The following is a 14,697-nucleotide window of genomic DNA, read 5'->3' as shown; positions in this document are numbered from 1 at the left end:
AAGGCGTATGAAGTGCATGTATAGTCATAAATCTCAAGCAAAATGATAGGGAGGGCCTGGAACAGAGCCTCGATTTGAGATTTTTCACTTTATGACAGGAAGTTTGCTGCAAAATGAGTTCTGTTTTACTCACAGATATAATTCAAACGGTTTTAGAAACTTGAGAGTGTTTTCTATCCAATAGTAATAATAATATGCATATTGTACGAGCAAGAATTGAGTACGAGGCCGTTTGAAATGGGCACCTTTCATCCAAGTTACTCAATACTGCCCCTGCAGCCCAAAGAAGTTAAGCCATTTTGCCACAACTTTGGAAGTATGCTTGGGGTCATTGTCCATTTGGAAGACCTATTTGTGACCAAACTTCCTGACTGATGTCTTGAGATGTTGCGTCAATATATCCACATAATTGTCCTTCCTCATGATGCCATCTATTTTGTGAAGTGCACCAATCCCTCCTGCAGCAAAGCACCCCCACAACATGATGCTTCCACCCCCGTGCTTCACGGTTGGGATGGTGTTCTTCGGCTTGCAAGCATCCCCCTTTTTCCTCCAAACATAACAATGATCATTATGGCTAAAAGGTTATATTTTTGTTTCATCAGACCAGAGGACATTTCACCAAAAAGTACGATCTTGGCCCCCATGTGCAGTTGCAAACCGTAGTCTGGCTTTTTTATGGCGGTTTTGGAGCAGTGGCTTCTTCCTTGCTGAGCTGCTTTTCAGGTTATGTCGTTATAGGACTCGTTTTACTGTGGATATAGATACTTTTGTACCTGTTTCCTCCAGCATCTTCACAAGGTCCTTTGCTGTTGTTCTGGGATTGATTTGCACTTTTCGCAACAAAGTACGTTCATCTCTAGGAGACAGAACGCGTCTCCTTCCTGAGCGGTATGACGGCTGCGTGGTCCCATGGTGTTTATACTTGCATAATATTGATGAACGTGGTACCTTCAGGCATTTGGAAATTGCTCCCAATGATGAACCAGACTTGTGGAGGTCTACAATTTTTTTCTGAGGTCTTGACTGATTTCTTTTGATTTTCCCATGATGTCAAGCAAAGAGGCAGTGACTCAAATGATGTCAATTAGCCAATCAAAAGCTTCTAAAGCCATGACATAATTTTCTGGAATTTTCCAAGCTGTTTAAATGCACAGTCAACTTAGTGTATGTAAACTTCTGACCCACTGGAATTGTGATACAGTGAATTATAAGTGAAATAATCTGTCTGTAAACAATTGTTGGAAAAATAACTCACGCACAAGGTAGATGTCCTAACCGACTTGCCAAAACTATAGTTTGTTAACAAGAAATGTGTAGAGTGGTTGATGACTCCAACCTAAGTGTATGTAAACTTCCGACTTCAACTGTATGTGGATGTCGAGAAACTCTTTTAACTCCGAACAGGAGAAGCCTCAATGATAAAACAACGTTAAGAAGGCAGCGCTGAATAATTAACTCTCACATCTCCCTTTTTAAACTTTGGACAGTATCCCTCTCTCTTGCTCTCCCTCTCTGAATTACTGTAAAACATACTTACGTCAAATCAATATTTCAAGTAATTTTTTTTTAGTCACATGCGCCGAATACAACAGGTGTAGTAGACCTTACAGTGAAATGCGAGACCCTAACCGACAGTGCAGTTTCAAAAAATACGGATAAGAATAAGAGATAAAAGTAACAAGTAATTAAAGAGAAGCAGTAAAAAATAACAATATATACAAGGGGGTGCCGGTACAGAGTCAATGTGCGAGGGCACTGGTTAGTTGAGGTAGAATGTACATGTAGGTAGAGTTAATTAAAGTCACTATGCATAGATGACAACAGAGAGTGGCAGTGATGTGGAGAGGGGAGGGGAGGCAATGTGAATAGTCTGGGTAGCCATTTGACTAGATGTTCAGGAGCCTTATGGCTTGGAGGTAGAAGCTGTTTAGAAGCCTCTTGGATGTGGCTGTGCTTCCCTTTGTAGTCTGTAATGGTTTGCAGGCCCTGTCACATCCGACGAGCGTCAGAGTCGGTGTAGTACAACTCGATCTTAGTCCTGTATTGATGCTTTGCCTGTCTTTGACAATTTTTAGGGCATTCCTCTGACTCCGCCTGGTATAGAGATCCTGGATGGCAGGAAGCTTGGCCCCAGTGATGTACTGGGCCATTCGCACTACTCTCTGTAGTGCCTTGCGGTCGGAGGCCGAGCAGTTGCCATACCAGGCAGTGATGCAACCAGTCAGGATGCTCTCGATGGTGCAGCTGTAGAACCTTTTGAGGATCTGAAGACCCATGCCAAATCTTTTCAGTCTCCTGAGGGGGAATAGTTTTTGTTGTGCCTGCTTCACGACTGTCATGGTGTGCTTGGACCATGGTAGTTTCTTGATGATGTGGACACCAACGAACTTGAAACTCTCAACCTGCTCCACTGCAGCCCCGTTGATGAGAATGGGGGCGTGCTCGGTCCTCTTTTTTCTGTAGTCCACAATCATCTCCTTTGTCTTGATCACGTTGAGGGAGAGATTGTTGTCCTGGCACCACACAGCCAGGTCTCTGACCTCCTCCATATAGGCTGTTTCGTTGTCATCGGCAAATTTAATGATGGTGTTGGAGTCGTGCAGTCATGAGTGAACAGGGATTACAGGAGGGGCTGAGCACGCACCCCTGAGGGGCCCCTGTGTTGAGGATCAGCGTGGCGGATGTGTTGTTACCTACCCTTGCCACCTGGGGGTGGCCCATCAGGAAATCCAGGATCCAGTTGCAGAGGGAGGTGTTTAGTTCCAGGGTCCTTAGCTTATTGATGAGCTTTGAGGGCACTATGGTGTTGAACTATGAGCTGTAGTCAATGAATAGCATTTTCACATAGGTGTTCCTTTTATCCAGGTGGGAAATGGCAGTGTGGAGTGCAATAGAGACTGAGTCATCTGTGGATCTGTTGGGGCGGTATGCAATTTGGAGTGGGTCTAGGGTTTCTGAGATGATGGTGTTGATGTGAGCCATGACCAGCCTTTCAAAGCACTTCATGGCTACAGACGTGAGTGCTATGGGTTGGTAGTCATTTAGGCAGGTTACCTTAGTGTTCTTGGGCACAGGCACTATGGTGGTCTGCTTAAAACATGTAGGTATTACAGACTTGGACAGGGAGAGGTTGAAAATGTCAGTGAAGACACTTGCTAGTTGGTCAGCGCATGCTCGCAGTACACGTCCTGGTAATCCATCTGGCCCTGCGGCCTTGTGAATGTTGACCTGTCTAAAGGTCTTACTCACATCGGCTGCGGAGAGCGTGATCACACAGTCTTCCGGTACAGCTGGTGCTCTCATGCCTGTTTCAGTGTTATTTGCCTCGAAGCGAGCATAGATGTAGTTTAGCTCGTCCGGTAGGCTCGTGTCACTGGGTAGCTCTCGGCTGTGCTTCCCTTTGTAGTCTGTAATGGTTTGCAGGCCCTGCCACTTCCGACGAGCATCAGAGCCGGTGTAGTACGACTCGATCTTAGTCCTGTATTGATGCTTTGCCTGTTTGATGGTTCGTCAGAGGGCATAGTGGGATTTCTTATAAGCTTCTGGGTTAGAGTCCCGCTCCTTGAAAGCCGCAGCTCTATCCTTTAGTTCAGTGTGGATGCTGCCTGTAATCCATGGCTTCTGGTTGGGGTATGTACGTACGGTCACTGTGGGGACGACGTCATCGATGCACTTATTTGATGAAGCCAATGACAGATGTGGTGTACTCCTTAATGCCATTGGAGGAATCCCGGAACATATTCCAGTCTGTGCTAGCTTGTAAGCAGGAATCAGGAGGATGGAATTATGGTCAGATTTGCCAAATAGAGGGCGAGGGAGAGCTTTGTATGCATCTTTGTGTGTGGAGTATAGGTGGTCCAGAGTTCATTTCCCTCTGGTTGCACATTTAACATGCTGATAGAAATTTGGTAAAACTGATTTAAGTTTCCCTGCAGTAAAGTCCCCGGCTACTAGGAGCGCCGCCTCTGGGTGATCGTTTTCTTGTTGGCTTATGGCGGAATACAGCTCATTCATTGCTATCTTAGTGCCAGTCTTTGACTGGGGTGGTATGTAAACAGTTACAAAGAATATAGATGAAAACTCTCTCGGTAGGTAATGTGGTCTGCAGTTTATCGTGAGAAACTCTACCTCAGGCGAGCAATAGCTCGAAACTTCCTTAGATATTGTGCCCCAGCTATTGTTTACAAAAATACATAGACCGCCGCCCCGTGTCTTACCAGACGGCGCTGTTCTATCCTGCCGGTACATCGTTTAAATAACCAACCAGCTATATGTTGATATTGTCGTCGTTCAGCCACGACTCCATGAAGCATAAGATGTTACAGTTTTTAATGTTCCGTTGGTAGTTTAATCTTCCTAATAACTTGTAAATTGTATTGTCCAAAGATTGCATGTTTGCTAGCAGAATTGAGGGGAGTGGGGGTTTATTCGATCGCCTCTGGCTCCTCAGAAGGCAGCCAGCCCTCCGGCCTCTCTTTCTCCCTTCTTTCTCGGCCTCTCTTTCTTATGCTTAGAGTATATTGTATAGGATCTTGCTCACCTGGGAGGTGAGTCTTCTGATGAATGCTGTGTCAGTTCAACAGGTTGCAAAGTTCTGGAATGCTATAGGCAGAAATGTATTGTGTTGAACAGGTATTTCAGAAATTATATTGGCCCTGTCACCTCTCTAGGTTAAAACCTCTACTTCATCACCCTCCCGGATCCGGGATCCTCCTCATCAAAAAAGCTGACTAGCATAGCCTAGCCTAACGGGACAGGGATATCATAAAATATAATTTTCATGAAATCACAAGTCCAATACAGCAAATGAAAGATAAACATCTTGTGAATCCAGCCATCATTTCCGATTTTTAAAATGTTTTAAAAATTTCTAATAGCCAAACACACAACCGCATATTTTCACCATGTTTCCACCGCATAGGTAGCTTTCACAAAACCGACAAAATAGAGATAAAATTAGTCACTAACCAAGAAACAACTTCATCAGATGACAGTCTTATAACATGTTATACAATACATTTATGTTTTGTTCGAAAATGTGCATATTTGAGGTATAAATCATAGTTTTACATTGCAGCCACAATCACAAATAGCACCAAAGCAGCTAGAACAATTACAGAGACCAAATTGAAATACCTAAATACTCATCATAAAACATTTATGAAAAATACATGGTGTACAGCAAATGAAAGATAAACATCTTGTGAATCCAGCCAATATTTCCAATTTTTTAAGTGTTTTACAGCGAAAACACAATATATATTTCTATTAGCTCACTACAGTAGCCAAACACACAACGCAATTTACTCCCCGCAAAAATAGCGTGCACAAAACCGACAAAATAGAGATAAAATTAATCACTAACCTTGAACAAATTCATCAGATGACAGTCTTATAACATCATGTTATACAATACAATTATGTTTTGTTCGAAAATGTGCATATTTATAGCTACAAATCCTGGTTATACATTGTGAATACGTAGCATCGATTCACCAGAATCTCCGGAGATATTTTGGACACTCACCTAATCTGACCAAAGAACTCATCATAAACTTTACATAAAAATACTTGTTGTATGGCAAATGAAAGATACACTGGTTCTTAATGCAACCGCTGTGTTAGATTTTTAAAAATAACTTTACCATAACATACAGCTTGCGTTATTGTGAGACAGCGCTCACCAAAACGGCGGAGAATAGGAGTCAACATTTTACAAAGAAATACGAAATAACATCATAAATGTTTTCTTACTTTTGTTGAGCTTCCATCAGAATGTTGTACAAGGAGTCCTTGGTCCAGAATAAATCGTTGTTTGGTTTTAGAATGTCCATTTCTTCTGTCATTCGCGCCACAATGCTAGCCAAGGTTGCTAACATTCCCATCCTCTCTTGACGCAAAGAACGGAAAACTCCAAAAGTCCCAATAAACGTTGAATAAACTGATAAAACTCGGTTGAAAAAACCTACTTTATGATGTTATTATCACATGTATCAAATAAAATCAGAGCCGGAGATATTCGCCGTGTATACCGAACGCTTTTCAGAAGACAATGTCGAGCTCCCCAGCGCGCCGTTGATGACAAAGAAAATACCGGACCCGTCACTCCAAAAGCTCTTGTTCGGCCTCAGATCAAGCTAGACACCCCATTCCACCTTCCACTGCCTGTTGACATCTAGTGGAAGGCGTATGAAGTGCATGCATATCGATAAATAAAAGCCAGTTGAATAGGAAGGCCCTGAAACAGAGCCTCGTTTTCAGATTTTTCACTTCCTATATGGAAGTTTGCTGCCAAATGAGTTCTGTTTTACTCACAGATATAATTCAAACAGTTTTAGAAACTTGAGTGTTTTCTATCCAATAGTAATAATAATATGCATATTGTATGATCTAGAACAGAGTACGAGGCCGTTTCATTTGGGCACGATTTTTTCCAAAGTGAAAACAGCACCCCCGTATTGACAAGAAGATAACTCTATTGTGTCTGTGTGAACTGAAAGTGGGCCTCTGGGAGATGTATCACTGACAGGAGATTTACTATGTCTTTGGGTAATACCGCATTTCAGAGCATGAGTTAATGTTTCTGTTCAATACAACTGGCCTTCTTTAGACTAGTTGAGTATCTGGAGCATCAGCATTTGTGGGTTTGATTACAGGCTCAAAATGGCCAGAAACAAAGAACCTTCTTCTGAAACTCGTCAGTCTATTCTTGTTCTGAGAAATGAAGGCTATTCCATGCGAGAAATTGCCAAGAAACTGAAGATCTCGTATAACGCTGTGTACTACTCCCTTCACAGAACAACGCAAGCTGGCTCTAACCAGAATAGAAAGAGGAGTGGGAGGCCCCGGTGCACAACTGAGCAAGAGGACAAGTACATTAGAGTGTCTAGTTTGAGAAACAGACGCCTCACAAGTTCTCAACTAGTAGCTTCATTAAATAGTATCCGCAAAACACCAGTCTCAACGTCAACAGTGAAGAGGCGACTCCGGGATGCAAGGGTCAAGGGTCAAAACCGAGAGGACTAGAAAAAGGAGAATAGCAAAAAGCAGGAGAAAAACGCTGGTTGACTTGGTAAAACATACAAGACGAACTGGCACAGAGAGACAGGAAACACAGGGATAAATACACTGGGGAAAATCAGCAACACCTGGCGGGGGTGGAGACAATCACAAGGACAGGTGAAACAGATTAGGGCGTGACAGAGGTCAATAATTCAGGGAGGTGTGACAAGGTAGAGAACGGTAGGCAGGCTCAGGGTAAGGGCAGGCAGAATTGTCAAAACCAGGAAAACTAGAAAACAGGAACTAGAAACAGACAGGATCAAGGGGGAAAACGCTGGTAGGCTTGACAAACAAAATGAACTGGCAACAGACAAACATAGAACACACGTAGAACACTGAAAACAGGAGACAAAGGGCTGTGAGACATGGGTTTGATTTTTAACACATGAAAGTGTGATGTATACGGAGGTTACGGGGCAACAAAAGATGAACAGCAGAAGGGCTAATGACCTTGGAGATGGGGAAAGGGCCGATAAACCGGGGAGAAAGTTTGCAGGACTCCACCCGGAGGGGTACATACCCTAGGTGGACAGCCATTCCTTATGCCGAAGACAATACCGGGGAGCCGGGGTCCGGGGGCGGTCCACTTGTCGTCGATACCTGAAGGTTGTCTTGAGAATGGCCGACCGGGCTCTCTTCCAGGTACGACAACAGTGGCGGACAAACATCTAGGCCGAAGGTATGCCGATCTCTTCCTCTTGCTCAGGGAAGAGCGGGGGCTGATAGCCCAAGGAACACTCAAAGGTTGAAAGACCCGTGGCAGAGCAAGGAAGGGTGTTGTGGGCATATTTGACCCAGACTAGTTGCTGGCTCCAGGTGGTGGGGTTAGCGGAGACCAGGCAGTGAAGAGTCGTTTCTAAGTCTTTATTGGCTCGCTCCGACTGGCCGTTGGACTGGGGGTGGCACCCGGAGGACAGGCTGGCCAATGACCCAATGAGCGTGCAGAACACCTTCCAGAACCGGGATGAGAACTGAGGAACCCGGTAGGAGACTATGTCCACCCGGAGTCCATGGATCCGGAAGACGTGCTGCAACATGAGCTGGGCCCTCTCTTTGGCAAAGGGTGGCATGGGGACAGGAATGAACCGGTTCAACATGTCGCAGAGAACATCATTAACCAGAACCTGGAACATAGCTGGTGCGTTGGTAAGGCCAAATGTCATGGCCAGAAACTTGTTGTGACTGCTGGCCGTGTTGAAGACAGTCTTCCACTCGTCCCCTTCCCGTATCTGCACCAGGTGGTAGGGGTTCCGTAGCTCCAGCTTGGAGAACACAGTGGCCACTTGGAGCGGCTCGAAGGCTGAGGAGATGAGTGGTAGTGGGTAACGGTTCTTCACCGTGATGTCGTTGAGGCCCTCAGTTGTCGATACACGGTCGCAGGGTTTTGGCCTTCTTCTCCATAAAGAAGAACCCTACACCGGCGGGGGGAGGCAGAAGGACGGACGATCCCTGCAGGTAGGGAGTCCTCAATGTAGGTCTCCATAGCCTTGGTCTCCAGACCCGACAGAGAGTACAGTCTTCCTTCGGGCAGAGTGGTGGCTGGGAGAAGTTCAATCCCGCAGTCATAGGGTTGGTGCCGCGGAAGCATAGTGGTCCGGACCTTACTGAACACCTCCTGGAGGTCCTGGTACTATGCGGGAATGGCGGAGAAGTCCGGGGCAACTTCCAAGCCCACAGGAAGAGCCCCCGGGGCAGGCTGTGCTGACTTCAGACAAAAGGCATGGCTGTCCATCCGGTTTGATTTCTATTTGCCATATCTTTCAAACTGTGCTCTTTCAAAAAAGTTCTTAACCTATATACGTTTTACGGGCACAGTATGTTTTACATTAGTTATGCTGTTGTTATTAGTTCTTATTATTCAGGGGGCATTGTCATGCTGAAAGGGCCTTCCCCAAAATGTTGCCAAAAAGTTGGAAGCACAGAATCGTCTACAATGCCATTGTATGTTGTAGTGTTAAGATTTGCCTTCACTGGAACTAAGGGGAATAGTTAGCCCGAACCATGAAAAAAAGCAGCAGACCATTATTAGTCCACCACAAAACTTTATAGTTGGCACTGTGCATTAGGGAAGGCAGCATTCTCCTGTCATCTGCCAAACCCAGATTCTGATGGTGAAGCGGGATTCATCACTCTAGAGAACGTGTTTCTGCTGCTCCAGTTCAATTACGGTGAACTTAACACCACTCCAGCCAACACTTGGCATTGAGCATGGTGATCTTAGGCTTGTATGCGGATGCTTGGCCATGGAAACCCATTTGATGAAGCTCCCGATGAACTGTTCCTGTGCTGACATTGCTTCCAGAGGCAGCTTGGAACTCGGTAGTGAGTGTTGCAACCGAGGACAAACAATTTTTACATTTTACGCACTTAAGCACTTGGCGGTCCTATTCTGAGCTTGTGTGGCCTACTACTTTGATGCTGAGCCGTTGTTGCTCATAGACTTTCCAAATCACAATAACAGCACTTACAGTTGACCAGGGCAACTCTAGCAGGGCAGAAATTTTATGAACCGACTTGTTAGAAAGGTGGCATCCAATGACGGTGCCACGTTGAAAGTCACTGAGCTCTTCAGTAAGGCCATTCTACTGCCAATGTTTGTCTATGGAGATTGCATGGCGGTGTGCTCGATTTTAATACGTCAGCAACAGATGTGGCTGAAATAGCCAAATCCACTAATTTGAAGGGGTGTCCACATACTTTAGGCCATATAGTGTATAGCTAATGACAGAAGAGAAGCTTCATGTATCCAATTATAGACAAGTTGACTAATAAATAGCCTACCAAAATTTGAAGAATTTGCTATGAAGAGACAAAATCATGAATTAGTGTATTGCCCCCATGTAGCTTGTTTCTGGTCACAGGTTCAGGAATGGTTGAAAAAAATGTAGAATTTCTAATTAATCCTACCTAGAGCAGTGTTGGGCAATATGGAAAGCCATAGTCAATCAATAAACAATACTCTTAGGAAGAAAAATTATATTCAATTAACCCCTTTCAATTGTAGGAATTGCCTATATGGATAGGGCTAAATTGAAATGTTTCTTACAGAAGAAATATGGAATGCATATACTGTACATAACCATGATAGCAATCAAAAGGGAACAGTTTGGAAATTATTGGAAAAAGGTGAGGATAAATCAGTTAATATGACACAAGACTGAATCCACATATTACACTGTTGATTTTATGTGCCTTTTACATTTACTGTACTTTCATAGCATTTGTTGACAACAAAATCTGAAAATCCTCTGGATACATTCAGTGACATGATAACAATATTCATGGAAACTTTGGGGTATGTGCAACATAAGACCAAACAATTACATGGGTTTGAATGAGAGGTCTAACTGGTGTCTCCAAGTGGCCACATACTGTACCTCTCCAAAGTGTGCACAGTTCCTACATTTCAATGCACTTATTACTCAAAGAAGAGTCTTCAACTATAAGGTGCCATTTTGAGCTCTCCTAACTGTGCTGTTGAGGAACTAGAGCAAGCAGACTTGTAGTTGTTCTGTTTGGAACACAGCCCTGCATCTCCACCAACACACCATTACTGTTGTTTACGCATTCCAAAAATTGTCCATTATAAATCGCATTCTGGTCAGGTGTACATCATTTGAAAGTGTGTTCTATTGCCAACATGGCTAGCTAAGTTACAAAATACGATCTTACTGTGTTAGGCTTTCACAATTCAAAGAATTGGCAATTCAGAGATGCAGATCGTATATTTGGTGCGCATAGAATAGTCATGAGCAATGTTCCCTCAAATTTGTCCCCTCAAACTTCAGGTCTGCTGAGCACAAAGCAAACTTGAGTGTTGTGAAAATTCAGTACATCTTCTAGCATGCATTTACTTTGAACACTGACGCTTTACGTTACAGTTAACAGTGGCCATGTAAGCTACTGTGGCTATTTGATCATAATGTAGGCCTACCAGAGGGGCCTTTCTCCAATAACCATGGAGAAAATGCATCCCATAACATTATACAGTAGCAGACAATGTGTGGTGTTCAATGTAGGCCTACATTCCATGACTTTTGAAAAAAAACATGCAGGGCTTGACATTAACCTGTTAATCCACTTGTCCTTCAGACAAGGAGGTGACTGAAAATACTGTTATGTTGTTTGATGCAAGAAACCACTTTACAAAATAAATACATTATTATTCTCATACTATTATTCTCATACTATTATTCTCATTACAGCGAATCAGACAAATTATGCTACCCTCTGCCTATTGGCTATTTAGGCTTGAATAAGCTGTCTCAAAATACAACACTGTCCCTTTAAGAAGAAAAAAAGCTCTTTACCTGACACGTTTTTCAAAGGTGTATAGAAATGTACACGTTTTGTGCTCTTGTAAGAAGCAATCACTACCCTATTGCTGACTACAAATTATCTATAACTGGGATAATAACTCACAAACTGGCGAAGGATATGAACAAAATGTGCACGTGGCTACATACAGCTCTCGCTTTGATCTCAAAACAAGCTCATCTACTCATGACCGCTCATGCTGTAAACACAGTCCAGTTCAAATTAAATGGCCTACTGCAGCTCTGATTGTTTATGCCGCATTGCTCTGTGTAGAGTACGGGCTGAGTAGTGCGTGTCAATGCAATAGAATCCTACTCCGATGCGTTCTGCCTAGAACAACATTTCTTGCATAGTTCGGTTTGTTATATTGCATTGAAATAGCTAATATTCGATCACAATTGCCACAGTAAAGGGAAGTGTAGATAGTGTTGACAGGGAAAACTCTGGTACAGTGGTCACCAACCTTTTCTGAGTCAAGATCGCTTTCTGAGTCAAAATGCAATCCGAGATCTACCACTCAGATTATTTTTTCACATGACTTTTCAAACATAAGCAACATTAACCAATTACAACAGTCCTGTAGCAATGAGGTTAATGCAGTAAGCTATAGGCCCAATACATTGTCACCGCATATTAGCTTTGCTTGAATTGCCCTGCCAATGCATTGCTGTTCTGGTAATTTTATTTTGATTATATAAAAAAAAATTGAGGTAGGCTATATGATCACATCGGTAATAGATCCATTGCTGCTTTACTTGTGAGGCACAGCTGAGTGAGCATACATTTAAATATGTGCTTTTTATTATTTATTTTACTGGGTTGATGGTGCCTGCATCTAATGGTCAGTCTCAGCAGAAGGAGAGAGCAGCAGACTGAGGGTCTGCCTCTCACCATCCCTCCGCTCTCCCTTTCCTACACTGACACTGACCAAAAAAGAACACATCTTCCATCTGATGGCGGAACTCGAGTCGCACCACATTATTTCTGCCTCATGCATAAATTCATGTTGTTAGTCCTATGAACAGAGAAAAAGAAATATTCCTTGATATTAAAAAAGATCCAAGCCGCTTATAATAACAACAATGCAAGTCTATAGATACACTTTCCTACTCCTTCATTACTGCTGCAGTGCTTGTTGTACCACTGAGTGGAAATATGAAGAACGCACATTTTATGGTTTATAAAAGTGTTGAATACTGTCAAGGCTCAGGAGAAGACCCAGATGCAGACAGTTTCGAAGTAACTAAATGTTATTACAAAAACAGGGGGCAGGCAAACAACAGGTCAAGAGCAGGCAGAGGTCAGTAATCCAGAGTGGTGTGACAAGGTACAGAACGGCAGGCTCAGGGTCAGGGCAGGCAGAATGGTCAAAACCGGGAAAACTAGACAACAGGAACTAGAGTAAGACAGGAACACTGGAAAAAATGCTGGTAGGCTTGACGAAACAAAATGAACTGGCAACAGACAAACAGAGAACACGTATAAATACACTGGGGATAATGGGGAAGATGGGCGACGCCTGGAGGGGGTGGAGACAAGCACAAGGACAGGTGAAACAGATCAGGGTGTGACAGAATACAAAGTGTTGACAGTGCTGAGTAGGAACTTAATAAACATGAACTCACTCATAAAATCAGCAGCTAATTGTTGTATTCGTTAACAGTCTCTCTCTGGTCATGGTTTTAAACGTTTTGAAATCTCAGCCTATCAACTTTCCTGTAGCTTTCTTTATTCCTGCTAAGTTACTGCAGACACGGTAATCTGAGCCATCCGATTGGCCAGCGGTGGGCCTATAGTGCACTTGATTAGCTCTCTGGAACTCCGGGAAGGCAGGGTTTGTACCTTCAGACACATGAAATTGTTAAAAATAGCAACATTTCACCTACCCGGGGCGCAGGGCAGCTGAATCGGGTGCACCTACCGCCACCAGCCCGAGACAAATAAAAACAAATAGGAACACAAGGCTTTATTGTTTTTTACAGAAATGTTTGGCAATCGACTAGGAATACCTTGGATATCGACGAGTTGATCGCAATCGACCGGTTGGTGACCACTGCTCTAGAAAGTTGAGTGAAATTCAATCTTGTGCTTCTCTCTGTGGGCTGATATTTCTGTGTGGCAATCCCGGGGTATGGAGTGAGATAGCTGCCAAAAGGTTGAAGTACGTATTGTTAGGATCGTAAGAAAATCCATACGTAAATTGTTAGGATCGTAAGAAAAGCCATGCATGAAGCATGAAGTGTAAACGTTAAATTAAATGTGTTACGACTATGAATGAACATTTACATATTCAATTCTTACATTACGTCTCCCTTTACTTGGTTACATGTCTTTTTTATACATACAAACTTTTGTCAGTAATGTGGCATCTGCAAAGCACATGAACCGAATGTAGCTAGTCAAAGTTAGCTAGTCAATCAAGCTACTCTACGCCAGACGTTAGAGTTGTTTTGCAGCTTCCGGTTTCATTTCCAAAATAAAAGTCTAGAGCTTGTTTTAGAACTGCATTCAATAACAATGTTATACCAGTAGATTGCATAGTATAGGCTTGGGCCTTCAGCAAATGACTTGTCTGAGAATAATAAAGACACAGAATAACTACCTGAGCTGAAAAATATAAAGTAAATATGGTTTAGGCTAGGCCTATTCCACTATCTAAATATGTAATGGCAATATGTAATATAATTGCATCATTTATTTTTATAGCCGCGTGGGGCCACTGTGGTGATCATGTAACCTAATGAATCATACTTTTTCTCATATTTGGGAGCACTGACTGTAGGCCTTATATTTTTACATTTTGACAATGTCGGTATAGCCACCGAGATTCTTTGTGCGTCGCGCCAACAGGAATAAACATCTCTGCGGGAAGAAGATTGGTGGGGGTGTATGCTTCATGATTAACGACTCATGGTGTAATTGTAACAACATACAGGAACTCGAGTTCTTCTGTTCACCTGACCTAGAATTCCTCACAATCAAATTCCGTCCGTATGATCTCCCACTAAAGTCCTCGGCAGTTGTCACAGCCATGTATTTCCCCCCTCAAACCGATACCACAACAGCCCTCAAGGAACTCAACTGCACTCTATGCAAACTGGAAACCATATATCCGGACGCTGCATTTATTGTAGCTGGGGATTTTAACAAAGCAAATTTGAGAACAAGGCTACCTAAATTCTATCAGCATATTGATTGTAGTACCTGGGCTGGCAAAACCCTGGATCACTGCTACTCTAACTTCCGCGATGCATACAAGGCCCTCCCCCGTCCTCCGCTTGGCAAACCTGGCCACGACTCCATTTTGCTTCTCCC

At 43.3% G+C, this 14,697-nt stretch overlaps 1 protein-coding gene across 1 annotated transcript in view; it reads right to left on the bottom strand.

The window, feature by feature from the left end:
* Positions 1 to 8,548, bottom strand: part of LOC120031864 (protein mono-ADP-ribosyltransferase PARP12-like) — a 45,190-nt gene extending 36,642 nt beyond the window's left edge. The window contains exons 1-2 of the mRNA XM_038977677.1: positions 8,510 to 8,548; positions 7,972 to 8,327 (exon numbers count right to left, since the gene is read on the bottom strand). Of these exons, the coding sequence (XP_038833605.1) occupies positions 7,972 to 8,327; positions 8,510 to 8,548 (395 nt within the window). The remainder of the gene's footprint in view (positions 1 to 7,971; positions 8,328 to 8,509) is intronic.
* Between the last annotated feature and the right edge of the window lie 6,149 nt (positions 8,549 to 14,697).

The sequence above is a fragment of the Salvelinus namaycush genome, chromosome 38 (assembly GCF_016432855.1).
Source record: "Salvelinus namaycush isolate Seneca chromosome 38, SaNama_1.0, whole genome shotgun sequence".
NCBI lineage: Eukaryota > Metazoa > Chordata > Actinopteri > Salmoniformes > Salmonidae > Salvelinus > Salvelinus namaycush.
The sequence above is the reverse complement of the archived record's forward strand: the minus strand, read 5'-3'. Positions and strand labels throughout refer to the sequence as shown.